The sequence below is a fragment of the Euprymna scolopes genome, chromosome 28 (assembly GCF_053919585.1).
Source record: "Euprymna scolopes isolate OS-2025 chromosome 28, ASM5391958v1, whole genome shotgun sequence".
NCBI lineage: Eukaryota > Metazoa > Mollusca > Cephalopoda > Sepiida > Sepiolidae > Euprymna > Euprymna scolopes.
The window spans coordinates 38503976-38516427 of record NC_136509.1 but is presented as its reverse complement, the minus strand read 5'-3'; the positions used below and the strand labels follow the sequence as shown (position 1 = coordinate 38516427).

General features: G+C 33.5%; 1 protein-coding gene across 28 annotated transcripts in view; it reads right to left on the bottom strand.

Moving 5' to 3' along the window:
* The window catches only part of LOC145249568 (uncharacterized), a 585438-nt gene that overhangs the window by 236036 nt on the left and 336950 nt on the right, over positions 1–12452 (bottom strand). For all 28 annotated transcript variants that reach the window (XM_080111254.1, XM_080111253.1, XM_080111255.1 and 25 more), the window contains exon 6: positions 1912–1991. In XM_080111254.1, the coding sequence (XP_079967380.1) occupies positions 1912–1991 (80 nt within the window). The remainder of the gene's footprint in view (positions 1–1911; positions 1992–12452) is intronic.

Sequence of the window (12452 nt, the reverse complement as noted above, 5' to 3'; positions counted from 1 at the left end):
AAAGTGTCCATTGTTTTAACTTTGTTTTATAATTTATATATATATATATATATATATATGAGAGAGAGAGAGAGCAGGAAGACACATTGTCTTGGATTGAATGAAGACCAACAAATGTTCTACTCTCCTATAATTATATTGTCACTGAAATTTGTTTTTACTCAAATCTATTGATTGCCTGCTCTAGTTAGATACCCCACCCCTACCCTGCAGTGTACTGGAAGGAAGCCCTTCACGTGTCTCCCCGCAGTAACTTAGTCCACAATACATTGTAGTCTACATTGCACTTTAAAGAATCTCCTATTGGTTTTATTAAATTATTTTTTTGTATAATGATTTTACTTAAAAGTTTAAAATGCAAAAGTCAGGTATCATATTCTGTCTTATAAAAAAATCTACAGTTGATTTTATAGGCTGGGCCTTTCTGCTTGTGCAATAATAAAACTTCTCAAATGCACTTGTGATATTAGGTTGTATAAAAGTGTTAACTTTGGTTAAAATCTGACTTCCTTCTTTATCAGATTTTTTTGATTATCAATACTTATCAGATATGTTCCGATACAAAATCTATCTAAATAAAATTTAGACACATCAAGTACTTTCATGTGAAATTAAAAAAAATAAATCCGCTCAACCATTTCCGAGTCCATATGAAATGAACTTTTACATACAAAGTTCCTTTCATATGATAGAGATACACAGATGGTATTAAGTTTGCTCACTAACCAATCAGATTCTTCATTATTCCCTCCCCTGTTTTCACCAAACAAAAAATGGCTAACTTTTCTATAATAAGTCAGTCTGTTAAAAGCCTGGCTATTGACTGATGAAAACAGATGGCAATAACAAAGAATCCAACCGGTTAGCAAGCAGACTACCTACTGTATAGATATATAAAAACACGCTGTAGCATCAATTCCATGCATTAACCTGACAAGTCTTTAAGAGGCTGAAAATTCTGTGTAGTGTAATTACCATATATATTTTCATTAACTATATAACTTTATATTTATATAATAGCATTATAAACCTCCCCAAGCGACACAACAGCAGTAATACTGTATTAACCACCAACATGTCATCCAAATAGCAGAAAGTGGCTTCAACATCAAATTTGGTGCATCTATATTCAGTCTCTGCTTTATCATTATTTTCATGGCAAGTGCTCATCTATGGTAACCCCCCCCCTCACCAAACTTTCACGAAAATCACTCATCTGGCCAAAACCACTATCAATAATTTCCCACACACTTTATCTGTACCTAAACCTAAATGTAGATTTCATGAACAAAGCTTCTTTCTTAGAACTGAACGCCTGTGGAACTCTCTTCCGATTGCCTGCTTTCCAGCTGACTATAATCTGATTGTCTTCAAGTCCAATGTAAACAAGTTCTTGATGAACCTTCCCCCTAAGTAATCCAATTTACAAAATTCCCACTGCTTATGTTTAGTATGTTTTAATCACATTGACTAATGTATATCCTTATCCTCTAGTGGCCTCCGGGCCTCGATAAGTGGTGATTCCTGTGTAAAAAAAAAAAATTTTAAAAACCCAAAAAAAACCCACAAAACCTCAGATCACCCATAAATTTGGCAGACAACAATTAGACACTTATGACAAACATAAACCAGGTCAACTACCAACTCACTCAGTAAGACTGCTACATTTCTTGTGGACTCATAGTTTGCATTGAGAGCATCCAATACAGTTTACAGTAAGGATTCTGTGACCAAGTGTATCAGTAACTCTACACATTGTATTTCTTAACTACAGCAGCTTAATCAATCTCATCGACACTCAAGGTCAGGGTTAAAAGCACAGTGAAACCAATCAACCGACGGATATCTGCATATAATTGAGTTGCAATGTCTGCATTAAAAAAAATAAATAAATGAGGAAAAGAAACTTACGTTGTAAAATTTCCATAAGTTATTTGTAGAACATGACCAGCAAGCTCAAAAACTGTCTCACTGTCACATTCAATCTGGCCCTGAAAAAGACAAAACAAAAATATGTTCAATAAAAAATTTAATTCATTTAAATAGCAGTTTCTTTTCTGAACGGAGATGAACAATACTGAAAAGTAAAGTGAAAAGGGAGATAACTTGTGAGCTCATTTTTTTTTTTTTTTTAACTTAATTCAGATGTGAAAAAATAAAATTAAAATAAAAAACAACAAAAAACAAACATTTTTTAAACACTGACTCACACATGTTAAAGAAAACCTATAAGCTTGGAATTTCAGACAAAATTGAACTTCAGCATGAGATTTGGAGACTGGAGGAATTTAAATTTACAATTCTGACATATTTTAAACTTTATCAGACAACTCAACTCCTTTATCGCATTTTGATTGATTGTGCTTTATTATATATATATATTCTTGCATATATAACCTTTCCCAAATCATTTTATTAGCAGGACACATAGAAATTCCACAGAATAAGAAATATATTTAATCCAAAAATATATTTTGATAAAGCTGAAAGTTGATATTTTTCTGGATAGCGCAAAAAAGGTGAATTTTTTGGACAGAAAAACCAATTACATGCAGCAAATAGGAGTTAAACATTTCTAAGAAAATAGTGCATTTTAAATGTAGAACAGATCCAAATGTGATGAATTAATAAGTGCAAATAAATACTCCAAAAGTAATATTGTGCTACATAGTTCAATACAAATAATAAAATCACATTGTAAGAGATAATGTTTAATTTACTCCTTCATTCCAGTACTTAACGGTAGACAATGCCCCCACTCTTCTTTCAAATATTCCCATTTTTAGATAACATTTCAGACTTTTTCCGGTGAAGAACCGCCGTACATCAAAATTACGATTAGTTCCTTTCTCACACCATTACGGCAATGGTCATATATTATAATGATATTTGAAAACAAGGCTACATCAAAGGTAGGTCACTTTTATATTTTTGTCCAGGGTTACCAGTTTGGCTTTTTTAAAGCCAAATTTTGCCAATTTATCCTTTTTTAAAGCATTTTCGCTTTTTTCAAAGCATAACTTTTACAAAAGACTAAGGAAGGAAGGAACAAGCAGAATATTATATAATCTTTGCTTTCCTACATTTCTGCATTTTACATATTTATCTTCTGTTATGTCTACAATATATTACAACACACACACACACACACACACACACACACACACACACACACATATATATACTAGCAAAAGTACCCGTCATTGACTGGGTTCAAAAACAGCCTACAGAAAATGGACTCTGATTTATGAAAGTATGATAGGTTATGAAAAGGAAGGGTTGTAAAGAGATAGCTTCAAATTTGGGGGTATCAAAACCAAAGAAAAATATGATGAAAGTAAAAATAAAATAGATAAACCCCATAATTTATTATACCATACTTGTTCACACTGAAACACTTATCACAATATTCTGTGGATCTATATTAAAAAAACCTTGTTAAACTTTGTGATGTATTTACATTCTATGGAGATCAGGCGCGAACGAACACCCCATAATTTTATTATACCATATTTCTTCAAACTGAAACATAATTATCAAAGTATACTTACGCAGATAGATATGAAAAATCTTTATTAAAGTTTGTGCCTATTTCCATTCTATGGAGGCCAGGCACGAACGCAGACCCCACAATTTTATTATACCATCCCTATTTAAGTTAAAACATACTTATCAAAGTATAATTATGTACATCTATATCAAAAAAACTTGTAAACGTTTTTTTTTAAATTTTTAAATTTTTTATTTCGATACTTTGTGGACCAGGCGTGTATGCAGACCCCACAATTTTAATGAATTGTCATTATGCCAGATCAAACATACCCATTCCTGTGTCTCGATACATCTTCTATCATTATATGTGATCAGTTTTCTTTAATAGTCAACCATATAGGAGCCTATTCGTGACCAGACACACACACACGTTCAGCTTTATATTATAGATATATATATATATTAGTGTTGGAACAATTCTAATATGCATCCCGATTCTGATACAATTACCGATTCTGATACAATTGCAGATTCAGATTCTTTATAAATTTCTAAATATTTAACTACAAAGTTGTTACTTTTTCCGGTTACCGTAAAAAAAAGCACGTTAAATGTATATATATTTTCTAAAACGTAAAAAAACACTTGTGGGAAATAATCTAAAGATTTTTAGTGCTACTGGTAGTTCAAAATTAATATTATTTTATCATTACTATGAGCAGTGGAAGATTGTTTTTAACGAAATCAATTAAAAAACAATAATTAAAGGAATCGTTTTTAGGCATCGGAAAATAGGCACAAATTTTCCCAATTCCAATACTGCAAAAAGTTCCGATTTTTCTGATTCCTGATTAATCGTACCAACACTAATATATATATATATATATATATATATATTACTAGAAAGACTCAAGTTATATTGTTTTAATTAGGAAAAAGTGAGTTTGTAAAACAAGTTAAATATAAAAATTAAACCCCAAATTAGTTTCTTTATTCTCGTTCTATACTAGTGATGAGATGATCTCAATACCCCCCCCATTCTGATTCTTTATAAATCTCTAAATATTTAACCATATAATTGTTATTTTTCTCGATTACTATAAAAGCACATGTTAAACTTGTGGGAATGATATATAGCCTTTAACTTTATTGGTAGTTTAAAATCAACAAATATTTATTATTTTAACATTACTAGAAATAATGGAAGATTTTTTTTAAAACAAAATCACATAAAATAAGACAAAAGAATCGCCTTTGGCATCAGAATGTAGGCACAAATTTTTCCAATCCTGATACCCTTAAAAGTTCTGATTTTTCCAATTAATCATCCCAACTACATGTTAAATAGTCATTCTAGTTGTGGTGATATTCCATATGTTTTTTATAATGAACTGTTCAAATGTTTTTATTCTTTTCTTTATTACCGCCAGCTGTTTACAGAAAGAGAACATATAGAATAAGTGTGGGGCGTAAACATACAGTGAGTGAGGGTGAAAATGATAGATAAAACATTGGTAAAAAGTGAGCCACTTCAGGGGTTAATTGCAAATTATGGTTAATTAAATCATTATGGAACGTTTTTCAAACATAAGTTCATCCAAAACTGAGGAAAACTTTTCTTGATCATGTATTTTGTGTGATTAAAATATATAGGTAAAAAGCCCCAGAGAAAAAAAAAACGTTGAATAACTCAGCTTTAGTGTAATATGCATATCGAATGAAAGCTTTTTCTTTTAGTATTTTTTAACTCAACATAAGATTTGACATTATTATTATTGCCAATAAAGCAGTAAAGCTTACCTGCAGTAATACTTGATTAAAGTCACCTTGAATTGACAATAAAAATGTGACAAGGTATTTGATATGGAGACATTTAGAGAGGAAGCAGGTAAAGGGAGAAAGAAAAAGAGAGGCAAAGAGAATGAGAGAAAGAGAAGGATATCATGATAGAAAAAGTGGGAATCGGTGAGAAAAGGAGATAGAGAAGGATAGAGAGAAAAGGATAGAGAGAGAAGGAGAGAGAGAGAAGGATAGAGAGAGAAGGATAGAGAGAGAAGGATAGAGAGAGAAGGATAGAGAGAGAAGGATAGAGAGAGAAGGATAGAGAGAGAAGGATAGAGAGAGAAGGATAGAGAGAGAAGGATAGAGAGAAAAGGATAGAGAGAGAAGGATAGAGAGAAAAGGATAGAGAGAAAAGGATAGAGAGAAAAGGATAGAGAGAAAAGGATAGAGAGAGAAGGATAGAGAGAGAAGGATAGAGAGAAAAGGATAGAGAGAAAAGGATAGAGAGAAAAGGATAGAGAGAGAAGGATAGAGAGAGAAGGATAGAGAGAAAAGGAGATAGAGAGAAGGATAGAGAGAAAAGGAGATAGAGAAGGATAGAGAGAAAAGGAGATAGAGAAGGATAGAGAGAAAAGGAGATAGAGAAGGATAGAGAGAAAAGGAGATAGAGAAGGATAGAGAGAAAAGGAGATAGAGAAGGATAGAGAGAAAAGGAGATAGAGAAGGATAGAGAGAAAAGGAGATAGAGAAGGATAGAGAGAAAAGGAGATAGAGAAGGATAGAGAGAAAAGGAGATAGAGAAGGATAGAGAGAAAAGGAGATAGAGAAGGATAGAGAGAAAAGGAGATAGAGAAGGATAGAGAGAAAAGGAGATAGAGAAGGATAGAGAGAAAAGGAGATAGAGAAGGATAGAGAGAAAAGGAGATAGAGAAGGATAGAGAGAAAAGGAGATAGAGAAGGACAGAGAGAAAAGGAGATAGAGAAGGACAGAGAGAAAAGGAGATAGAGAAGGATAGAGAGAAAAGGAGATAGAGAAGGATAGAGAGAAAAGGAGATAGAGAAGGAAACAGAGAAAAGGAGATAGAGAAGGAAACAGAGAAAAGGAGATAGAGAAGGAAACAGAGAAAAGGAGATAGAGAAGGAAACAGAGAAAAGGAGATAGAGAAGGAAACAGAGAAAAGGAGATAGAGAAGGAAACAGAGAAAAGGAGATAGAGAAGGAAACAGAGAAAAGGAGATAGAGAAGGAAACAGAGAAAAGGAGATAGAGAAGGAAACAGAGAAAAGGAGATAGAGAAGGAAACAGAGAAAAGGAGATAGAGAAGGAAACAGAGAAAAGGAGATAGAGAAGGAAACAGAGAAAAGGAGATAGAGAAGGAAACAGAGAAAAGGAGATAGAGAAGGAAACAGAGAAAAGGAGATAGAGAAGGAAACAGAGAAAAGGAGATAGAGAAGGAAACAGAGAAAAGGAGATAGAGAAGGAAACAGAGAAAAGGAGATAGAGAAGGAAACAGAGAAAAGGAGATAGAGAAGGAAACAGAGAAAAGGAGATAGAGAAGGAAACAGAGAAAAGGAGATAGAGAAGGAAACAGAGAAAAGGAGATAGAGAAGGAAACAGAGAAAAGGAGATAGAGAAGGAAACAGAGAAAAGGAGATAGAGAAGGAAACAGAGAAAAGGAGATAGAGAAGGAAACAGAGAAAAGGAGATAGAGAAGGAAACAGAGAAAAGGAGATAGAGAAGGAAACAGAGAAAAGGAGATAGAGAAGGAAACAGAGAAAAGGAGATAGAGAAGGAAACAGAGAAACGGAGATAGAGAAGGAAACAGAGAAACGGAGATAGAGAAGGAAACAGAGAAACGGAGATAGAGAAGGAAACAGAGAAAAGGAGATAGAGAAGGAAACAGAGAAAAGGAGATAGAGAAGGAAACAGAGAAAAGGAGATAGAGAAGGAAACAGAGAAAAGGGGAGAGGGAGGGGAAGAGAAGGAAAGTGATAATGTCAACTGAGCTAGAGAGTAAATAATAAATAATTAGAAGGCTGAGAAAATATAATGGATGGCAATAATGAACACAACTAAAACCTTAAGGAAAATCCTGGAATGTGCAAGTAACTCACCAACCAACTAAGGAATGTGTAAACTAACTCACCAACCAACTAAGGAATGTGTAAACTAACTCACCAACCAACTAAGGAATGTGTAAACTAACTCACCAACCAACTAAGGAATGTGTAAACTAACTCACCAACCAACTAAGGAATGTGTAAACTAACTCACCAACCAACTAAGGAATGTGTAAACTAACTCACCAACCAACTAAGGAATGTGTAAACTAACTCACCAACCAACTAAGGAATGTGTAAACTAACTCACCAACCAACTAAGGAATGTGTAAACTAACTCACCAACCAACTAAGGAATGTGTAAACTAACTCACCAACCAACTAAGGAATGTGTAAACTAACTCACCAACCAACTAAGGAATGTGTAAACTAACTCACCAACCAACTAAGGAATGTGTAAACTAACTCACCAACCAACTAAGGAATGTGTAAACTAACTCACTAACCGCAAGAAACCAAGACAACCGAAACCAAAAAAGTTTTAAATTTAACTTTCTCTCCCTAAAAAAAAAAAGAAAATGTGGTGACGACTTCGGCTAGCATCACATGATTGAGCTTTGCAAAGTGGTAAGGGTTATAATGTTTATGTTTGATGTGTTTTAATCTAGGAAGCCAGTAGGGAAGTGGGAGAGGGAGAGAGTGAAAGGGGGAACAGAGTGTTGTTTTCGTTTTTTGCTTTGCAGAACATGATTAAGTTTTGCAAAGGTTTAGAGGACAAAACAAACATGTTTTAATGTACGGTGCCTTTGTGTCAGGAAGCCTGATTTGGTAGCACTAGACCAAGCAAGGAAAGCACTAATCAGACCTCCACTGGAAGAGTGTAGAGAACACTGAGATCTTGGAAAGACTTTACCACCCAAACCTCAGGGAATACCAATGGCTGTTGCCAGCGAAAAATTAATGGTAAACAGCTGTTGCAATAACACAAAGTCATTTGCAATGGTTATTGACACAGGTGGACGCCACTAGAAATCTGGGGGAACTTGTTATTTGGACTCCAGGTTATTGTACAACAAGCACTCCCAGTGAGTAAATACTAGTAAAATATCTTGGTTAATAGATCTCCAACTTTTAAATTTGATTAAGTGGTATAGTTATTCTCCTCTTGCAAAATGGGCCAACGTTTCTCAGTAAAAACAAAATGGCCGTTTATTGTTTGATGATGAACTAAAAACATTTTCATCAACTTCTTCAAATGTGTGGGTTGAGAGTTCAAACCTTGTCATCAGAAGCACCCCCCCCTGTTTACACAGCTAAAATAATACAAGGCCAGAATATATAACGATAAAAAGAAAGAAAAGCAAATTGGACTAGAAATCAAAATTTAGTCACAAGTTCACCAACATCTTTTATTCTGTCTCATAGTCTAACTAGCACGTGGACTGACTCTGCTTTGTCTGGGTATTAAATACATTAGATTTTTTCTTTTTTAATTTATGCAGATACTATAGCGAGTAAGGTGTGGTATCTGTTTTGTTGTTGTACTTCATATTTTCTATTTTCGGTCAGTGAGGGTAGTCTTCTAGACGGTAAATTTTTACTGGTGTTCTAATCCATAGTGACCCTTGTTGAAGAGCTGGATTTTATCCACATTAAAAATCAATATTGTGTTAAACTCTGCTCTTGTGGGGAGGCAAGTAACTAGATGCTTCCAGGCACCTATACAAATTAAATTCATCTACAATTTAGAAATCCATAAAAATTATTTTAAAAAAAAATCTTTTTTTAAATATACATAAAAAAAATTTTTTAATTAAAAAGTAACCCATTCTGTCACTCATTGAACTTGACTTAGTTTAAGTGAGGAAAAGGTGAGCTTTCACAGCCAGTTAAATAGAAAATAAAAAGACAAAATCTAAAATTTTGTTATCTGCTTGTATGAACTAAATTGTATTACTACTGCAGTGATATTTCCTCTATTTTTAAAACAGGAACACAATTTAGCAAGACGAAAATTAACTTGCATTATTTAAACTACTATACTCATCTCTTATTATTTTCACAATGTTTCAGCCGATGTAACCTTCAGCCTTCTTCAGATGCATCTTTTTTTTTTTTTTTAACTTGAAAATCTTTGTCGAACTTGGGAATCTATGCATGATTTCAAACTGAACTCTTTATTTAATCCATAGATAGATTGTTCTCATCTCGTCAGCCATAACTGATTAAAAGTGTTATTTTTTTAATTATTTTTAGTTATTGTCTGTAGTAAAGATTAAACCTTTTACCTCCAAATATTGTTATTTAAAACTGATTATTAAGCAATGTCTTTAATCATTATGACTGAACGAATCCATGCTGAAAAAGTTTTCATTACATCCACCACAACCAGGTAGAAATGTTAATTTGTACATTATTTTTAGTTATCGCCTGTAGCAAGGATTGAACCTTTAACCTCCAGAAGACTGCCATTTAAAAACCCGATTGTTAATCAATGCTGTAGAACCAAATTAAAAGTTACCGGCATAAAGAGCTCAAAATAGTTATGTAGTTTTTGGGTGGAATAAAGCAATATTTTTATATTATAGATTGGAGGTGTGTGTTGAGAAAAAAAAAAAAAAAAGTGGTAGTAGGCAGGCAAGCTCAAACTTGTACTGCGAAGGAGGAATAAAACGTGAAAAAAAAAAACATGACGTCTTTGCCATTGTGTCCATCGCCAAACCGGAAGTAGCAAAGGTTTAAATTAAGGCTAGTCAATCAAAAAAAAAAAGAGATGACTTTTGAAAACATCGGCGAAAAAAAACGACCCACTCCCTGTAGAAAAGTGCCCCGTTGAGAGTGAAGGAATTAATGTTTTTAACCAATTTTTCGATATTTATCGTCCGAAAGGTTGAGCTTCAAAACGATACTGATCTCTGTCGAAAGTTTTAGACATACATACATACATTTAAACAGACAGGTGAGATTTATATAATAGATGATCCACCTATAGACTAAGTAACCAATCCAGAATCCAGATAATGAACTTGCCCATCTAAGCATTATGGAATGTTCAAGCCTGCTTATAAACCGGTTTTCTAGACTTATCTCGGTTTTCTAGTTTAGCTGAACTCGTCAGTCAGTTGAGCACTGACTACTAAATACAATAAACATCTTTAACCGTTATGCTACAGGTCCACAGGTGAAATATTGCAAAAGTAACAATGAGAATAGTAGTCCGAATAATCCAAATGATATAAATTATCAGTCCACATATAAAAAAAAAAATTAAAAAATTCTAAAACAAAATCAATTTGATCGAAATAAGAATTATCTCAAAGGAATGGGGCGGGGGCATCAAAAAGTGTTAAAAGTGCTTTTTAATCAATAGCTGCATACATAAAAAAGGAATGGGGGAGGGCAATTCTGTTGAGAGCACTGAACCTCGATCCAAACAATTGCACTGCAGAGAGTCGGGGGTTAAATTACAAGTGAATTCAATCTCTTCTCACTGCCTTTTACTTAACTGTTACTTTGAATGTAAGCAACCCTGTGTGTGGGTAGTGAGAACATTAGCTGGGAACTAGTGAAAAATTCTAGCAATGGAGGGAAACAAGAGATTGAGTTTGCAACTTACTGTCTACATGTCTTTCAGAATCTAAGTCAGACTTTTATGTATTCACTAGAAGACAACACCCTCCCCTCAGCATTGCTCAGGAATGAATAAAGACACCCCCACCCCCAGGTACTACTGCTCCAGTTTTTAATCCCAGATTACAATTTTTATTTTTTTCAAGTCCTATAACTTTTCATTTTAAATTTATAAATAAACTAGCAGGTGGAGTGGGGGCGCCCAACCCTGTCGGTTGTCAAATACACTTAATATATTTTAATTTATACAGATTTGTATTTATTATTACAGAGCCAATTCTCTATTGAATATATATATATATATATATATATATGATTTGAAATTTAACGATTTCATGTTATAAATTTTTAAATTTATTGAAGGACTAAAATTTTATATATATATATATATATATATATATATATATATCTCGAGTTTCGAATCCTGAGTTCGGATGTGTCTAACTGATGAGCCCAAATGAGGGCGAAACTCGAGTCTTGGACATTCGGTTCGTTGACTGTCATGGCTCTTGTGGGCTGCGACGTTGTTTGGCTGTGGAATTTATTATATATATATATATATATATATATATATACACAAAGTATTAAAACAAATGACTTGGGTGCCGTCATTTAGAATCTAAGCCAAAACATTTAGCACTCCAGCCATATTCCATAATTGAGCACTCTACCTGCATTTGTGACGATTTGAACTAACCCAACAGATAGATAAGAAAGCCATAAAATTAGTTTACTATGCATGCGCAAACTAACAGAAATGTCGGCAAGTTGAAATGAACATTTTGCATTTCAAATCAATGGATACACACTCGAGAGTCAAAACAATGAAAAGAATATGCTGTTGTCCTAACCCTATTCATCAAACAAAACGTTAATGTCTGCAACAGGGAGGTGATGGTGGTTAAGTAGTAACAATATAGACTGACAACCTGGGTGTATCAAGTTCAAATTCAGTTTGTTCCACAGAAACACTAACTTAGGAATGTTGGCAACCTTCATGTGTTCCCTCTCAAAAGGACCCAATGTCTTTTTTCTAGAAAGAATTCTAACTAGAAAGATATCGGGGAACCAGATGCCAACATTAATCATCTGATTCATTCAAATGAATGAATGATGCTTAACTTACACACACATTTGCGACAAATAATCTGGGCCCACTATCAGCCTCCCAGTAATATCTCTAAATTTCATGTGGACTCATAGTTTGTTTATTTGTGCCGCATTGCGTTATAAGAAAAATGTCTTCATTGAGTACAAAGAGATACAGTCAAGTAAAAAAAAATATTTGATTGCATAAAGTAAAAATAAAATGCTTAAAAGATTGAAATATTTATCGAATACGTTTTATGGATTTCAATTTAACAATGCTGAATAGGATGAGTCATGTCAGTTTTTGAATTTTTTTTTCTTTGAACGATTTTGTTGATGGTATTTCATATTATTAATCCCTTTTAAAGAACAAAAGTTATTTTTCTATCCAAAGCTAACA